At 41.0% G+C, this 19,273-nt stretch overlaps 1 protein-coding gene across 1 annotated transcript in view; it reads right to left on the minus strand.

Annotated features, from left to right (window-relative positions):
* Positions 1-19,273, minus strand: part of tmem237b (transmembrane protein 237b) — a 48,980-nt gene continuing 29,707 nt past the window's right edge. Inside the window, exons 8-14 of the mRNA XM_063052556.1 lie at positions 15,658-15,809; positions 12,463-12,586; positions 11,210-11,401; positions 7,982-8,055; positions 7,361-7,460; positions 4,914-5,035; positions 1-2,107 (exon numbers count right to left, since the gene is read on the minus strand). Of these exons, the coding sequence (XP_062908626.1) occupies positions 2,040-2,107; positions 4,914-5,035; positions 7,361-7,460; positions 7,982-8,055; positions 11,210-11,401; positions 12,463-12,586; positions 15,658-15,809 (832 nt within the window). The 3' untranslated portion in view covers positions 1-2,039. The remainder of the gene's footprint in view (positions 2,108-4,913; positions 5,036-7,360; positions 7,461-7,981; positions 8,056-11,209; positions 11,402-12,462; positions 12,587-15,657; positions 15,810-19,273) is intronic.

Consider the following 19,273-nt stretch of genomic DNA (forward strand, 5'->3'; position numbering starts at 1 on the left):
CAGTGCCTTCCACAACATCATGTTATCCTGAATAATCCTGCAGCCAGTGAAGTGTTTCAGAAGCAGCTGTTACATGGTGTGAAAAATACAGCAACCAATTTGTACAAATGCAAGCCGATGAACTAAGTGATCAGTATGTTTCAGTGATGTTAGTTGGAAAGAAAATATCTATAGGTGTACCTGGAAACACAGACAGGCCTCCAATCCCAAGGAAGGCGACCACTGGGCTTCTGGCCTCCAGTCCTTTGGCCCCAGACTCACAGACATCAGGCCTCAACCTCCAGACTTGCCAACTGACACCACCCCACCCCACTGGGCCTCCAACTCTGGGACTTGCTGACCATGACTCACTAACCTCAGGATTCACTGGCCTTCTTTCTCAGAGCTCGCAGACCTCATCCCTCTATCCTTGAGGATCATAGGCTTCCAAGCACAGAGCGCTTCGTCCTGAACACTGACCCCCACTCCTTTCCCCAACTCTACATTCACTGCTTCTCATCTTTCATTCCCACCCATCCTGAAACTAAACCCTAACCTGACCTCCAACCATCCCCCACACTGTTCCCAAAATTCATGCCTACCAACTTAAAAAAAACTTAGTCAGAGCCACAAACCCAACAGACATTGCAGCTCAGTGCCATCTTGTCAGTACAATTTATTTCTTTACTATTTGTTCATTTGTCTGGCTTGAACAACATGGCCTTTGGAAGGGACTATATCCTATGCTGATGTACAAATCCTTAAACAGAACCATGAACTTTTCTGGTGTCAATAACTACAAGTGCCATTAATAAGTGGAGGGGAGGACCTTGAGGTCATTTTTGCTTGGATATTGCTGCTTCAAGTTTATTGTCATTCAACCATACATATGTATACAGCTAAACAAAACATCACTCTTCTGCGGCCAAGGTGAAAAATAAAGTACATATAGTCACACAGTACACATATAATTATGATCCTCATACAGTTACATTAAGAGGAGCATCTATATGAATAATTAGATATTTATTTGATTTATTTAGTGATATAGCGCGGAGTAGGCCCTTTGAGCCACGCTGCCCCTGCAGCTTTCCAACTAGCCCGATTAACGCTAACCTAATCACGGGACAATTTACAATGACCATTTAACCCACCCAATACGTCTTTGGACCATGAGAGGAAATTGGAGGACCCGGAGAAAATCCACACATTCCATGGGGAGGACGTACAGAGACTCGTTAAAGAACAGCACTGGAACACCCCAAACTGTAATAGTGTCGTGCTATCCACCAGAAATGGGCACCATGGTAGAGTAGCGGTTTGCACTGCAGTATTACAGCTTGGGGTGATCCAGAGTTCATTTCTGTAAGGACTCTCTATACATCATTTCTGAAACATCTGAATGGCCATTGTTTCTCGAGATACTGCTTTCATCACATTCTGAGATCCACATTTAATCCCATGCATCAGCATACATGCCCTTGATCGACCAACTGGAGTAGGTATGTTGCATTGTATCCAGTCACCTCTTTTCAGACATCAACAGGCTCCTTCTGCACTGTCCTGCCAAACATACCTTGGACACTGTCCAAAACAGATTGAATAATGAATCAGGCTGCCCCCCGTAGTGTCTCAAAATGCTTAGTAGTGTTACTCATGCACAATGCATCATCTTTTTCAGCCTTTTGTGTAAATGCCACTCCCATTATCTCTCCAAGATGGCCACATTAGTGGCAAATAGTACCAAATGATGGGCAGCTGGAATAATAAGCCTTGAGCTTTAACATTCATGGCTGCATTCAGAGGTGCCAGACAATGATCACTGCTCTACACTGAATTGCAAATGCTACAACATTTGTTGACCAACAAGCATTAATGTTAGGTTGGAACAATCACTTTCCAACAAGGTGAGGATCATCTTTGGCATAAAAAATGTAAATACCTACACAAATATAAATTCATCGTAAACAATACAAAAGGGTTTTCAAAGTAACCTACAGACAAACCATTCAGAGAGAATGTTTCATATATCTTCAATCAGCATTAAACCAGACACTGGTTTACGCTTGTGCTTTGGATTTCTCATTAGGTTCAACTGTTTCATTCAGAGCCAATCCAAACTCCACTTCTGCAAAAAGAAGCAAGCAAATTTATTACTGTGCATTATTACTTGGTCAATATTTAATTCTCTTCATTACATATAGCAACAAAACGGACAGTGTGATGGAGACAAACACTAGCATTTCTCCATTTTTCTGTAGTACACATTTTAGGTGAAACCTTTAAAGTGATACCATTTCAATAAACATCCTCAGGCAACCTCATTTTCATTTCTGAAGTAAAGATTTTGGTGATTAGTTAAAGAAATACATCAAATCCAGTCAATAGGAGGCAGCTCTTTAGTTCACCACACTGTCAATACTGGAAAAATACACCCCAACTGAAGTGTACCTTACCAATAATAATGATATATACAGGATACTAGGTTATAATCATACACTTACTTGGCTTCTACAAGTGCATTTACTACAGAATTCAAATTTTTGGAGTGTTTAATATACAACACAAGCAAGGGGAATGTTGAAATAGTCAAAACTAGGATAACAAAGTCATGGATGAGGGTTGGGTTTTCAGAAGGGCTGAGTCAAGAAATGAGGGGTTGGGTTTTGCGGAGGAAGATGTGCTACATTGAAAAGGGATTCTTGGCGATAGGAAATTACTTTGAAAGTTTACAATCTCAAGTAGGATTTTAAAAAGCTAGAACATAATCAACTCCAGGCAAATACACTGTATTGGTCAATGGAGAAACTAAGGCTACGTCCACACTACGCCAGATAATTTTGAAAACGCCGGTTTCGAGTAAAAACGATAGGTGTCCACACTAAGCATTTTTCAAAATATCTCTGTCCATATTAGATGGATATTTGGGCGAATCTCCTCCTACTGGGCACGTGCAGGACACACAGAAAACAAGAGGAAATGGTATACTTGGTGCGTGTTTGTCCAGTTACCGAGTAGAAAAACTTAAAAGGAATTGCTCTTGGCTTTCACTCAGGAGGACTTAAAACTAAAAAAAAACAAATACAGGAGCATATGGAGGCAACCGACAGGGAGTTCACGGACAGTATGACCCGGCTGACAACGAACATTGAAAAACTGACTAACTCTGTTGCATTAATAAAGCCCCTTGTTAAATGTATAAAACATGACTGCGTCAGTGTTATCTTGTATTTCCATACAATATTACATTAGGCTGTTACACATCTATTGTCAGAGAAGTACTTGCATAAATAGATAAACTACCTTGGTACTTGGTTCTTGATCCTCCAAAATATTCCGCATGGAATTTAAACTGGAGATGGCGGAGGGTGTTTTCTGTCCTTACCTTCATACAAGCAAGGACAGAAAACAGGGCAAAGTGAGTATACTTATTTATTCAGTAAGCTATGGGTCGAAGTATTTGGTGAGTACATTTCTAACTCTTCTGGCTTCAGTCTTGTTGCCATCTGTTCTGAAATTGTTAGGTTCTGGGAAACACAGAATCAAATATTGCTGTGATGATTGTATGCTCTAAACAATAAAGTAGTAATAATAATAATAAGAAGAAGAAGAAAACAATGAAATGCCGTGCTGCTGCCATCTGTTCCGGCACGTAATGACAGAGGTTTTAAAAAGCTCCGGTTACCCCGTACACACTGCAATGGATATTAGGCGTTTTCAGATTTATTCACTCTGGAGACCGTTTCTGAAAACTTCTGTTTTTGGGGGCTAAGAACACCGGTTCAGTGTGGACGGAGGGTCAAAATGAAGAGAAAAAGCTTCGTTTTCAAAATTATCCGGCATAGTGTGGACATAGCCTAAGCTCATGGATCATTAATACTTCCAGAAGCTACTAAAGACTGCAGATTTATGGTACTGTTTGATCAATACATTGGCTTCCAATTCACTAGCAAGTATCTATTTCTACATCAGAAAAACAGCAGAAATACACAATAATACTATCAACAACCATGGAGCAAAATAATGACAGCAAGTATCTAATTTGGGTTTACACATTTTGTAAGGACCTTGTGTATACTAACAGCATTTTCTGTTTTTGACCTGCATATCCTTTTTCATTCTTAGTTTTATTTTTTTTCTCTCTATCCAAAGGACAATTCAAAATTCTTGTAGCTCTTCAGACCCAAGTATCACAACATCTAACTACTACTTACCAACTTAGCCTATTCTTATCTGGTTCACAGGAGAGTAATGACCTGGACTATGGGTCTTTTATTGATTCTTCTTCTTCTTTTTATTCTTCTTATTCTTCAGATTCAATGCCTCTGCTTCCTCAGGAGGCTAAAGAAATTTGGCATATCCCGTTGACCCTTACCAATTTTAATCGATGCCCAATAGAAAGCATTCCATCGGGATGCATAGCTGCTTGGTACGGCAACTACTCTGCAAGTGGTCACAAGAAACTTCAGAGAGTTGTGGACATAGCTCAGCACATCAAGGACACCAGCCTCCCCTCCATGGACTCTGTCTATACTTCTTGCTGCCTCAGTAAAGCAGGCATCATAAACAAGAACCCAACCACCACAGAATTCCCTCTTTCACTCTTCCATTAGGCAGAAATACAAAAGCCTGAAAGTACATACCACCAGACTCAAGGACAGCTTCTACCCTGCTGTTGTAAGACTATTAAATGGTTCACTAGTACAATAAAAAGGAATCATGACCTCACAATCTACCTTGTAATACCTAGCAATTTATCATCTACCTGTACTACACTTTCTCTGTAGCTGTTACAGTTACATTCGCCTCGCTGCACTGTGTAATGATTTGATCTGTATAAACAGTATACAAGACAGTGTTTCATTGTATCTTGGTAAATGTGCAATAAACTCATTCCAATTCCTTACCATCAATTGGAATCTTTGTTCACATACCTTCAGTATGATCAAGCATAGGCTGATAAGACAGGAAAATCCAGGCCAGTGAAACTAAGATGGTAGCTACTAGGTTTACTACAACCCAAGGGTGCAGAATCAAAAACTCTGATCTAGAAGTCCTGTGTAGTGTCAGATAGAGATTCATTTATTAACAAGAAATTCACCAAAACACAGTAAATTATATACTTCACAGTGAACCAATGGAGCATGGTAATGAGGTTACAACATTAACCCCTGGTTAAGGTGGTCAAAATTAAAACTTAGGAATTTATTCCAACTTGACAAGTTGTGATCTTTGGTTGTTTAAAGGCCGCCATCAGAAAAATATAATTCTGAAAGCTGCTAGTTGTTGCAAGAACTTAGGGAACTGCCTGCCATTCTCTATCTCAGCGGTCCCCAACCACCAGGCCGCAGAGCATGTGCTACCGGGCCGTGAGAAAATGATATGAGTCAGCTGCACCTTTCCTCATTCCCTGTCACGCACTGTTGAACTTGAACATAGGGTTGCCAACCGTCCCGTATTTGCCGGGACATCCCGTATATCAGGCTAAATTGGTTTGTCCCGTATTTCCCCCACTAAGGTAGAGCTTTCCTATAAAACCTTTCGTGCTGAAATGGTGTGAAGCGAAGAAGCAATTACCATTAATTTATAATGGGAAAAATTTTTGAGCGTTCCCACACCCAAAAAATAACCTAACAAATCATACCAAATAACACATAAAACTGAAAAAAATAACACTAACATATAGTAAAAGCAGGAATGATATGATAAATACACAGCCTATATAAAGTAGAAATAATGTACATACAGTATAGTCCGAAAGATGAAGACAAAACCGATTTGTGGGAAAAAAAGTTGGCACCTACGCGCATGCGCACATCACATTCTCATGTTACACATGCGCACACAGGTGCCCGCGCAAGGCTTCATGGTCATGGTAGTCTTTCCTGGGTAAAGTGTCCCGGGATTTGACTGCTACGTTTGTCCCTTATTTGGGAGTGAGAATGTTGGCAACCCTAACTGTAAAAGACATGTTGAGGTGAGTTTAACCCTACTTGAACACCGCCCCCCCACCCCGGTCCACAAGAATATTGTCAATATTAAACCAGTCCGCAGTGCAAAAAAGGTTGGGGACCCCTGCTCTATCTAGTCTGAGTTGTGGATGATTATAAGTTGCTATTGATTCTTAATGTTGAAAAAGTAACCAGGAATAGGCAATACAAATGGATTTATGGTGTGACCTCATCACAAGAGCACGTTGATATCGTGGAGATTTTAATATTTGACACATTAAAATCCAATGGAGATCCACCCCAAAATTGAGGGGTAACAGTGATGATTTTGGTGCAATACTGCTGTTACTGGTGCAGAAGTTCAATGATGTCACTGAGGAAAAAAAGAAGCCCCATGATCAGAAGGGGTAGGATATCCAATGTCTCAACAGCTGCACCAAGTTCAAATACAGAAAGAAAATTCCTGTTAAATTATCTGGGGGGGAGGGGGCAGACATTTGTCAATAAACAAAACCAAAAACTGGTTCTCTCATTTTTATAGTCCTTTCACATTTAACAGTAAGAGCAACTGATCAGTTAGCACAATAATTAATGTACATAGGGGAAAAAACATCAAAAGTTCAATTAGAAAAATGAAACAGGCCCTAGCTCAAAACTTACAATCTAACAATATCAAGCAGAAATAATTTTATGTTGCCCAGAGAAAAACTGCAAACTAATAACTTGCTCTCATTTTCTCCCACCCTAACCCTCATTGCCAATTTCCACGGGTACTCTAAAGGAGCCTTTGGAATGTACTGTACAGTATCATGTCAAAGCCCAGACAGTGTATATTGTGTTGCTAGTGACCAAATTGGTGGCTGAGTCCAAGGAATCATGTCTTCCCTTAGGTGGGCTCGTTCATGATATAGCAGAAGCAGTTGTTTAGAGGCACAACCTTCATTCAGCAAGATACCAAATGTTCTTGGATTCCTCTGACATTTACACAATGACTGTTCTCACTGCTACAATGTTTATTCAATGAGACCAGAGGAGTCAGGTAACACTTATTACTCAACATCTCACATCCACCACCCACCACAATGTCACCACTTTTCATTTCATAGAACGTTACAAGAAGTGTAGTTTATTATATAACAATATAGCACATGTCCTATATAGTCTCAGAAATCCAGGAGCCAGAGTTGTAAAGCACAGAAATAAGCCTTTTGACCAAACTTGTCCATACCAACCAAAGTGCCTTCCTGGGCTAGTCCCACCTGGGGTAGGTGGAGGGGTGACAGGGTGCGTGGGAGAGAACGAACAGAAAACAATACAGGTGTGCAGTGCACGTGCACATACACGTAACAAGAGCAAATAAGACAACATACCAAAACAGAATTCATGCATTTTGTTAGATATTTACATAATAGTTGTGGACTGCAACTTACCAAAGTGTGGCATTGGTGATATCTTGTGGTGACCGGTACCAGTTAAACTTGTCACTGGCCATCTGCTGGCTGAGTGATAGTATCAGAGCTGCGACATATACTGCCAATAGAAATTAAACTAAACTTTACCAACAAACCAAGGATGCAGTCTTCAATATTACAGATACTGTTCAACAATAGATTTGATAACCAGTCTCTGTTGTTAAAGGACAGTATTTTTGCAGAATTGTCAGGAGGAGAGATTGACCACAAGTTCTTTGGACCTTTGGCTTGAATGTAACCTACCTTTAATGTCCAGCTAACAATCCTTATTATGAGAAATTGAGGCCAGAAAGCATTTGGCATCTTTGGAACTACACCAAAATGCTCAAAGAACAAAAAGGTACAACTTTTTCTTCACACTCGTTGAGCACTTCATCACCCATTCTCTTTTCAAGGAGCTCAATATGCAATTCTAATTATACAACACTAAGTAAAAGATCCACAAAACCAGTCAACAATGGACCAACAATGAAAGACAGCACGCAACTAGCCAGTGAAGGGCCAGACAATTCCGGAAAGCAACTGGTGAGCAAGGGGTTGTTTACATGGTATAACTGTATGACCAGTAAAACTACTTACAGAAAGAGGCAACTGCTGTGGGGTCCAGTGTCACCATTCTGCGGAGTGTCATTGATGCATCAGCCATGTTAAGCCTGAGGAAAGCAGAACAAGTAGTACTAAAATTAAATATCAGTTGAAACTCATTAGTTTATTTCATAGATTCCATCAATTTGCAACATCCCCACCTCAGATAATCATTCATTGACTACAAGGCCAGTTGAAAACTTACCTCTGCCTTCTCCAATCCCACCAATGGGCCTCATTTCCTTCCATCAAAGCAAGAGAAACTGGAGGTCAAACAGCTATTTGCATCCCTCAGATTATAGATGATCCGCTATTTCACAATCCAAATAGCCCTCTATTCACTTGAATTGCTGGTGGTACAAAGCAAGGTGGCAGTATGTGCTGCGAAGAGGACACAAAGGGGCTTGAAAGGAATGTAGGTAGAGCCAGGATGTGGCAGATAGAATATAGTGTTGAAAAATGTGATTTTTGCCTGTTGTTTAGATAATTAAAAAAATAATTACAGGGTTGAATTGGGAAGAATGAGAAGTAATTACATTGTACCTACAAATTTCTAAAGGGCTGGATAGTGGAGATTGTGAGTTTATGTTTCTCCTGGGTAAGGTATTCAGAACCTGAACTTGTCTCAAAACAAATATCATTATTCAGAATAGTGATAAGTAGAAAGATTGTTGGAAGCAAGCTGCAATTCTGCAGTGAAAAAGATTAAATGGAGTTTTGGCGTGATATAAAGAGGACAACAAACAGGTAGTCATGGGGAGGCAGAGGAGTTACAGGATTGCTTCGGATCCGTGGACTGGGCCATATTCAAGGACTCAGTGGAACTGAATGAATAACCACAGTTGTAACGGACTTTATAAAAACAGTCGCAGATGAGTGTGCCCACACAAAATCATCCAGAATCTTCCCCACCAGTAGCCCTGGGTGAACCATGGCATCTGCAATCTGCAGTGGGACAGATTAGAAGCATTCAGGTCTGCCCAACAAGTAGGATGCAAGAGGTCCAGGTACGATTTCCAGAAAGCCATCTCATGGATGAAGTGGCAATTCTGGACTATACTTCATTCCATGAAGGATGCTCAACAGCTGTGGCAGGGCTTGAATAATATCACCTCTTATGAAGTGAAATCAAGCTACATAGGTGACAACAGGGCTTCACTCCCAGGTGAGTGCAATACCTTTTATGCTTGCTTTGACTGTCAAAACATGGAGGAACTTTCATGTACTCCCACAGCCCCCGATGACCCTGTGATGTCAGTCTCTGAGGCCAATGTGAGAGCATCCTTCAGGATGGTGAACCCACAGAAAGCACCTGGCCCATATCAGGTACCTAGTTGAATACTACAGACCCGTGTTAATCAGCTGGCTTGAATATTCACTGATATCTTTAACCCTTCGCTTTGACAGTCTGAGGTATCCACCTGCTTCAAGCAAGCTTCAATTACACTGGTGCCTCAGAAAAATGTGTTAATCTACCTCAATGACTATCGTTCAGTAGCACTTACATCCACTTGATGAAGTGTTTTGAGAGGTTGGTGATGAAACACATCAACTCCTGCCTGGGAAGTGACTTGAATCCACTCCAATTTGCCTACCGGCATAACAGATCCACAGCAGATTTCATTTCATTGGCTCTTTACTCAACCCTGGAACACCTAGACACCAAACTTACGTACATCAGGATGCTCTTCATTGACTACAATTCAGCATTCAGTACTATCTTCCTCACAAAACTAATTAATAAGCATCAAGACCTTGGCCTCAATACCTCTTTGTGCAATTGGATACTTAATTTCCTTACTTGCAGACAATCCACATTCTCCATCAGCACAGGTGCACCACAATGCCGCTGTTTAGCCCCCTGCTCTACTCTTTTTACACTTATGACTGTGTGGTTAAGTACAGCTCCAAAGCCGTATTTAAGTTTGCTGATGACACTACTGTCGTTGACCAAATCAAAAGTTGTGACAAATCAGCATATAGGAGGGAGATTGAGTGGTGTCACAACAACCACCTCTTACTCAATGTCAGCAAGACAAAGGAGCTGATTATTGACTTAAGAAGGAGGAAACCAGAGGTCCATGAGCTGGTCCTCATCGCGGGATCAGAGGTGGAGAGGGTTAGCAGTTTGAAATTCCTCATTTGAGAGGCCGTGTCCTGGGCCCACAAAACCCTTCATTTCCATAAAGCAATGAAGCACTATCCTAAACATGCAATCACCCCATCGCTGGTTGCAGTCTGTATCATTTTAAAAACAGAAAATGGCTGCACAGCCCAAAACCGTGGTTTTGAGTATCCAGAAAAGGAACAACCAAATAAGTTGAGAGTCAAATTTGATTTGCACCAACTTTTCTGTTGGCCCAGCATAGAGTGGCCATTATTCTCAAACTGCAAGCTGCAAGTCACTAGGTGCTGTACAAGAAGCCTTTCTCCAAATCTTGCAGCAGCATAAATATCTCAGAGGAAGTTAAACTGGGAATATGACTTAGTGGGTGAGATTAGGTAAAGAGGGAGCTGGAGCTGCTTGCATGCAGGATGGAGCTAACAAAGAGAATGACTGTGAACAGTCATGATAGAAAGTCCCATCTGTAGGAAACCTACAGATGGGAAAATAAATGCCTTGGGCTCTCCAGCGAAGGCCAAGGTAAAGTGTAGCCTTTTAATCACCAAAACAGGTCTTTACTCACAATTAATATTTGTTTTCATGTTTTGTTGGCTTTGTACACCATAGGATTTTACTATACATGTCCCACATAGAGCTACATACTACCTGTACAAGAGGCAACAATAAACTTTGCTCATAAGCTTCTGTTCCAACTTGAAAATGGTCTACACATGAAGAATCTGCGAATGCTTGACTCGCATTCACATGAAGAATCTGCGAATGCTTGACTCGCAAGTATAAAGGCAGAAAACACACAGCAAAGACACAATTGGCACAGATTAATCTACTCATATCATCAAGTGTAGTGATACTCAAGGGTTCAGACAAAGGCAGCAAATGACTGGTGTTGCATTCCTTCATCAGGGGACAGGAACATGGCTCCAGCAACACCCAAACTTCTGAAGAAGAGGGCAGCTCACTTCCTAGTGGTAAACAAATTGCATATATCCATTATGGAAGGTGAACCCCTCAGATTTGGGGCCCACATCTTGTGAAATGGTCAGGGATTTGTTATTTTTGACAAACATCTAAATATTTCTCCACCGTTCCCTTCTTACCTGTCAAATGCTGAGACTGTGCTGATTGCAAGCAAGAAATACAGAAGGCACTGGCTTGGGTAGACTAGCATGCTGTATTGCTGGAGCAGATTTGAGATGTTGGCAAAATTGTAACCAGAAAGCACATAAACTACCACAATGTTCCACACCGTATATCCAGCCAGAAATCCTTGTGAGAAAAGCCCAATTATCCTGGGAGAAGAATAAAAGTAGATTAACATATGGCCATTGCAATACTGCGACAACAAGATCTTCTCCATTATGTACAGTTTGTGCCAAAAAATCTTTACTTTTCAAAAGATTAGTAATGTGAAATACTGAGAACAACTTGCTGAATGTAACCCATGCTCTCCAAGTCAATAAACAATGCTGGAATTACTCAGCGAGAAAATTAATTTAAGGCTTATCAATAAATAAAGAGATAATGGTGCAAAGGGTAAGATAGACCAGAAAGAACACACAAGACAACAAAATAACCAACTTAGAGGAAGGCAGTAAATGGGACCAGCAAATTATCTAAAGTCATTGAACTAGAGGTGTAAAAGATGATGAGAGGCATTGATCGTGTCGGTAGTCAGAGATTTTTTTCCCCAGGGCTGGAATGGCTAGCACGAGAGGGCACGGTTTTAAGGTGCTTGGAAGCAGGTACAAAGGAGATGTCAGGGGTAAGTTTTTTTACACAGGGAGTGGTGAGTGCATGGAATGGGCTGCCGGTGATGGCGGCGAAGGCGGATACGATTGGGTCTTTTAAGAGACTCCTGGATAGGTACATGGAGCTTAGAAAAACAGAGGGCTGTGGGTAACCCTAGGTAATTGCTAAGGCTAGGACATGTTCGGCACAGCTTTGTAGGCCGAAGGGCCTGTATTGTGCTGTAGGTTTTCTGTTTTCTATGTTTCAACAATGAGTCCAGAAAATTGTAATACACTCAGGGGCCAGAGCAGTTTCTCACTTCACTGGGACACTGATGGCAGAAGTATAAGTTGGAGAGGAAAGGGAATTGAAGCAACAGGCAATTATGAGCATGGAGTCACACTGACAATCTGATTGATGGTGTTCTACAAAGTAGCAACCCATTTTACCTTTTACTTTAAAAGACAGAGTGGACCGCACCATAAGCAGCAAATATAGTATATTAAATTGAAATCAGCACAAGGGTTAAAACAATCTACAGCAAAAGGAGTTTAAAGACACAGCCGCAGTAGCCTGGCAGAACTGAGCTGATCCTGGGGCACCAGAAATGAGGCCCCCTTACCTGAATCCACGGTGTGCCTGTAAAGAGACATCTTTGGTTGTCCGGGTGGATTTAACCTCCATGTAAACCTCGACTTGTTTGGCAATTTTCTCTGCCTCAACCCTGTCAGCAGCTTGAAACCGTCCTACAGAAGAAATTTGCAACATATTAAAAGTGACACCCACAGCAGCCTTGCAGGGGAGGCTGCAGTTAACACTTTAAGGGTGAGATCTTGGGAACAAGTCAGATCCTGGCTAGAAGAGACAAGTGGAAGACACTGCATTCCTGTTGATCCTAAAGCCTTTCTATTGAACCTTTGGGCCCACATCAGTCAGTCACTTTCTCAGATATCAAAGCACAGAGCCTATTACAGAGTCCTTCAAAGCACAGCACGGTAGTATAGCAGTTAGTGCAATGTTTCACAGTGTTAGCTGTAAATTTGATAAGGGTTCAATTTCCGCCACTGACAACTGTCTGTAAGGAGCTTATATGTTTTCCCCACGACAGTGTGGGTTTCTATCGGGTGCTCCAGTTTCCTCCTACAACCAAAGACATAGTTAGTTGACAAAGAAAGCTAATCTAATCTTTGAAAGGGCAAAATATCCCAAGCAAACAATTAAAACACAACCCAATGGAGGTCAGAACAGATAATCATCAACCTAATCAGAAAGGCAAATCTTGCAGAGCACCTGAAAATATAAAGGCAGGGTGGAGAGCAAGGGTTTCTGGGAAGGAATTATAGGGTTTAGAATATTGAAATGTGCACCAGTGAAGGGGCAAAGCAAACTGCAAATACATAAGGGACCACAGCTGTCAAATTTTCAGAACATTCTATGGTTTGTGAAGATCAGAGAGGTGGGAGCAAATGAACAAACTTAAAGAGAGGGATTCCCTTTTGGAGTAAAAGTCACAACACTCTGAAACTCTCCCTTCAGGATAAGCATATTGCTGCCTATACCTCATCAGAGAACAGACATAGCTCCTTGAATCCCACTCTTTGATCTTTTCTTTCAATAAGAGAATTATTGCTTTAACATTTCCATGAATCTATTGCCTTGACTACCAGTGTTGCCAATACAATATTAAACCTCATGCTTCACTTCATTATGGTGTGAATCACAGGGTTCTCTCAAGAGGAAGACAAACTGTAATATGAAGCTGAGGGGAAAGAGGAGAAAGAAAACTAGCAATTATAAAAATAGTCCACAAAATTAAATTGTCAAAGAATATTGCAAGAAATAGTATTGGAAATGAAAATTTAAAACTTTCAGAATAGCTTTGATAAGCGTTGTCTCTGCTCCAGAAGACTGAGATGTGGACTAACAGAGAGGTCTTGAAGACTGAAAAATATTGATAGAAGTGGTGTAGATGTACGTATATTTGTCTTTACGGGAAGATCATGAATATAAAATAACCCAATAATTCTGTTAAGGAATTCAGGAGAAACCACTTTAATTACTGATTGAGACAACTATCATAGATGGCATTTACAGCAAACTGTTTACTGTACTATTTACATAACTTTACACGAACTTTGAATTATATTTTATTAACTTATTTGTTTTATGACCAGGCTGGTGGCACAGTGGCAACAGCGTCAGACTTCGGGACAAAAGATCCCGGGTTCAAATCCAGCCAGCTGGCTCCCCTGCATGCTTTACATCCGTGCTGGGTTACGAGCTGGTGATCTCTTTGGAAACTCACCCGGCAGAAGGCAATGGCAAACCACTGCTGTAACTTGCCTTGTACGCGAATCCCCACTACGTCAGAGAGGCGTGGAGGGAAATCATCCGCTAACCGGAGAAACTCCAGATGCAACGTACCTTTCCTTTTATTTGTTTTATGTGTTAACTGAGATACAGTGGATTCTGGTTAATTGGGCCATTGGTTAATTCTGGGCAGCTCTTAAAGAAAATATCCAGGAATCTTTTGGTTTATTTGGGACACTATACTGCTTTGGTGGGACAGGAGACTTTGCCGAACAGTTTCTAACTGGTGTCAGTCGTGTGCAGTTGTATGGCCTTATGACATGACACCGTGCTTACAGAAAACAGTTTTTAAATAGTATGAGTTGTATGTGTTTGTGTTCAAAAAGCAGTGATTTTTGTCACTCATATTTGGCTAGATATAAGCAGTAAGACAATTCAGAACTAGTTGGCTCACTGTGGTTCAAGCATTCAGACTTGGAAATGCCAGAATTGGCCAGAGTGAAAATGAAATGACTTCACTACTTCAACAAGCTAGAAACAATGAAGAATTTTGGATTATTAACAGTCACCTTGAATATTCCCTTTGGTCCCCACCAGACACTCAGCCCTCACCTGTGGCTCCAAGTAGCTGTTTGCATGTGACAGGTGGGCTAAATCAGGTGAGGGTAGCAGGAGGGCCTCACACCCTGCTGAGATGGGGATAAACCTGTCCTAGCATGGAAAGCCAGCTCCGGTCGTCTGGGCGGATGAGACCTACAGTGAGATCCAATGGCCAGAAAGGCAATTCTGCAACACCTTGTGGAGTGTGTAGGGCAGGACGAGGCACAGAAATAGTCATGGTTATCCACTGCACCAGGGAAGACCCCAATTGTGACGTCTGCTTATATCACTGGACTTGGCTTCTGAGGCTGAGAGAGTGGAACTGCCCAGTGCAATAGCTTTTCCACTTTAAAAACGCTCCTGCACAGGTTTCCTGTCATTGGCGGATACGGCGGACAACCACCAGTAGTATCGGTAGAGTTCTAATTTATTTTGTATTTCATTTAAGTAAATAATTTGTTACTCAGTTAAATGGTAGTTTGTTCTTTATTATCTTGTTAACTATTTCTATGAAGCTTTGGCTAATTATGGCACCTGTTTAATTGAACCAGAATGTACTGGTCCCGATGTGTCCCAATTAACTGGAATCCACTGTATATGTATTGTGGGTGCATCATTGTCCAGAGGAAGGTTGTTTCATTTGGTTGTGTATATGTACAGTCAGATGACAATAAACTTGAACTTGAACTTCAGGTAAAACCAAATAAATAGGTGAGGGAGAACAGAATGAAAGGAAGGAAGTTGGAATTATACATGAATGATCTGCTTTAGTGCTGTAATCTATATTCAATATTGTCAATTCCCAACTCCCTTCTGTGATTTCCACTGTGATTACTTTCGAACTTAGACCCCAGGGCTGACATGCTGTCTCAAATTATCACTATAGAGAACTGCAGTAATTACTTACGGCTACGTTCAAGAAATACTTTGCTCACAGGCTGGCTGGAACCCAAGGACTGAGAAAACAGAGGGCCTTTGGGCCAGGGAGCCTGCCCATCATTGATAATGTCATCTTCCTCCACGTCAAGTTCATTGCTGTGGTCTGCTGGGCGAGTTCTCCTGTTTGGTTTTCAAAAATACAGTGACCATATGTGGGCTTGTTAGAATGTATTAAGCCATCTATGAAGTAAAAAACTTCAATTAATCACCAACCTGAAATGTTAACTCTGTTTTGGTCTTTCCAGATGCTATCCACTTGATGAACATCTCCAGCATTTATTTCACGTTTTCAGCATCTGCATTTTTTTTTGCTTTTTACTTAAATCAGTAAGTCATTGCCAATGCCTTGTCTGTGATTTTATCTTTGGTATAAGCTATGCCTCTGCAGTTGTGCTCATGGTCCAGGGTCTGGTGATTTCATTCAATCATGAAAGGCTTGCTGAGGTAGACAGCGAGTCTTTCCCAAAAGTTATCAGAAAGGCTGTCAGCTTTACAGGATTGAGACAAGAATAACTTTCTTCATTCGAACAGCTGTGAATGCTAGCTATTTCTTAACTTTGATGGTTGTGGACGCTCAGTCACTGAGTAAGTTTAAAGCTGTTTTTTAAACACTATGGAAATTGGAGGATTCAAAGTTCAAAGTAATTTTGTTATCAAAATACATATATATCCCCATGTACAACCCTGTGTTTCATTTTCTTGCAGGCATACTCAATAAATCCATAATAGAATAATAACCATAATAGAGTCAATGAAAGACCGCACCAGCTTGGGCATTCAACCAGTCTACAAAAGACAACAAATTGTGCAAAAAAAAATAAGAATAATAAATAAGCAATAAATATCAAGAACATGAGATGAAAAGTCCTTGAAAGTGAGTTGGGAACATTTCAATGATAGGGCAAGTGAAGTGGGTGGGAAAGTGAAATAGTGATCAAAGAATAGCAATGTCAATAAATGTTGGCCATGGCTCCGGATGCCATACTTTTCACCTTCCATGGACACACATCAGAAGACACAAGGTAAACTCATTGTATCTTGTAGTGGTGATGCCTTGGTTTCTCTGCATATATTTTACATGCTGACTGCAATGACCCCATTGCTGTTATAGCTCCATCAGATCTTGAAGCCTCTGGTATAGCTGAAGTACAGCAGCTGTGGCTTAAGTGGTAAACGTTTTACCTTTTAATCCTGAGTTCGTGAGTTCAAATCCCTTTGGAGCAATTTGACTTCATAATTTAAGATGACCCTTACTGAGGCTGTGCTATTAAATGTGCCTGTCATAGCAATATTTGGAGAAACTATCTCCCAGCCAATTCCCATCTTTTGACCAACACCTTTAAAAGTTTATCTGGTTATCCTCACACAGATATTTATGAGTTCTTACTATACACAATTTGGCTATTCTATATTCCTGTTTCGCAAAGTGCTTTTGGATGGCCCAAATTCACAACAGGCCTTCCTTTAGCTTGGCACAGCTTTGTTGACCATGGATTCACAATAAAATCTTTATAAATAGTTCCACAGGATGGTATGATAACTAAGAACTCCATGTTTTAAAGTATCCTAATATTATATGAACCCGGCTGGTGGCGCAGTGACATCAGCGCTGCACTCTGGAGCGAAGGTTCCTGAGTTTGAATCCAGTCGGGCCACTCCCAGGCACGCTTTCCATCCATGCCAGGTTGAGTGTCGAGCTCGCAACTCGGCCTCGTAAAAAAAAAAGACTGCGCTGTGAGAAGGACGTGGGGGACCACTCACAGAATCTTTCCTCCAAAACAACCACTTGAAAAGTGGTCGCTGAGGCTCTGACAGAGTATGGAACACAAAAAAAAGTTATATGAGACATGAGACAGATTAATAAAATGGATCTGGGCTTCAGCAAGTCTCATTGGTTCTGATAATCATGACAGAATCAATGCCCAAACATGTTTCTAAATGTGAAAGAATTTCTAGCATAATCACAGGTTTGCTTCTTTAATCTGCATTACATAAATTTGGTAAACAATAGGCATCTAAAATGACATACACGGAAATTATTTAATCATCCAGCTTTCAAGAGTTGCACAGTGGTATCACTTTTCAGAATTTCAAAATCTCTCATGAAAGGACCCAGAATATATTAGGATAAAAATTAATGGTAGACAGTTAAACATTCTAATAAAAGATTAATAGAGTGTAGCAGAAGTGGGAAATATAGATTAGAATTCTGTCAAGCTAAAATGTTTCAGACAAAGAATGCTTTTATAGAGATTATGGAAATCATAGGAGAAAGAACATTCAGAATACCACGCCTGTGTCAGTGGCATATCCGTAACCAATGCTATCTGTACTAATTTAATTCCACTACCTCTTATATTCTTGTCACACTTGGGATTTACTGTTAGAATTCCTGGTCTGCATTTGTTTAAAAAGCAATCATATGGGGGGAAAGCTGCAGCCACTGAAAAATGTGCATCAAAGCCAGTCAAGCTTTGGTGCACAGGGATATTAAGGCATTTAACAACTTGTATTAGATGGTTAATTAATGGTTACATCCAGTGTAGTATGGAGATTAACATGGCTGCTGCTTGAAAGTCTGTTCACAACTTAGACTGAGAAGAGCAAGTTGTCATTTTGAATTACTGACCTGGTGTAAATCATTCTGCACAGAACACATTGGGAATATTTTGTTCCCCGGGTTCAGACTGATCAGACAAGAAAATCAAACAGTGTGTGGAATCTAGGGCTTGGGGAAAAATTTTAACAGAAGTAGTGTTTGGGTTGGTAGCTAAGATGTAAGCAGACATCCCACCTCTCCCGGAAGATCCAGGAGTCTCCCGCATATCGATAGTGGCTCCCTGACGCCCGGAAATTATATACAATATCCCGGAAATAGATTTTTTTGAGAGGGAGAGCAAGCATCCTGATTGGTCTCTCTTCGTGCTAAGAGTGGTCCCCAACCACCGGGCCGTGAGGAAACAATATGATTTGGCGATATGAAACGATATGAGTCATTTGCACCTTTCCTCATTCCCTGTCACGCACTGTTGAGCTTGAACGCACGCGAGGTCATTACCTGCGCGTCATTCATGTCAGCGCGGGAAAAAGATCAACTCCTCGAGCTTGCAAATGATGGTGGACTGAAAAGTATGTTTGACATAACATCTCTGCCGGCATTCTGGATCAAAGTCAAGGCTAAATATCCTGAGATAGCCACAAAAGCACTGAAAACGTTGCTTCCATTTCCAACATCATATCGCTGCGAAGCGGAGTTTTCTGCAATGAATGCAATGAAAACTATATTGCGGAATAGACTGGACATAAGGAACCCCTTTCGAGTATCGCTGTCTGCCCTCACCCCTCCATGGGACCGTCTTGTTGCAGGAAAACAAGCCCAGGGCTCCCAGTGATTCAGCGATATTGGTGTGTTGCAATGATTTTATATGTTCATACGGGGAAAATATGCACTGTGTGTTTAATATCCAAACGTTACTTAAAATGTTATGATGCTATTGACTTATCACCTATACTCCGGCCCTGAGGGTCCGCAAGAACATTGTCAATATTAAACCGGTCTACAGGGCAAAAAATGTTGGGGACCC

The sequence above is a fragment of the Mobula hypostoma genome, chromosome 6 (genome assembly GCF_963921235.1).
Source record: "Mobula hypostoma chromosome 6, sMobHyp1.1, whole genome shotgun sequence".
Lineage (NCBI taxonomy): Eukaryota > Metazoa > Chordata > Chondrichthyes > Myliobatiformes > Myliobatidae > Mobula > Mobula hypostoma.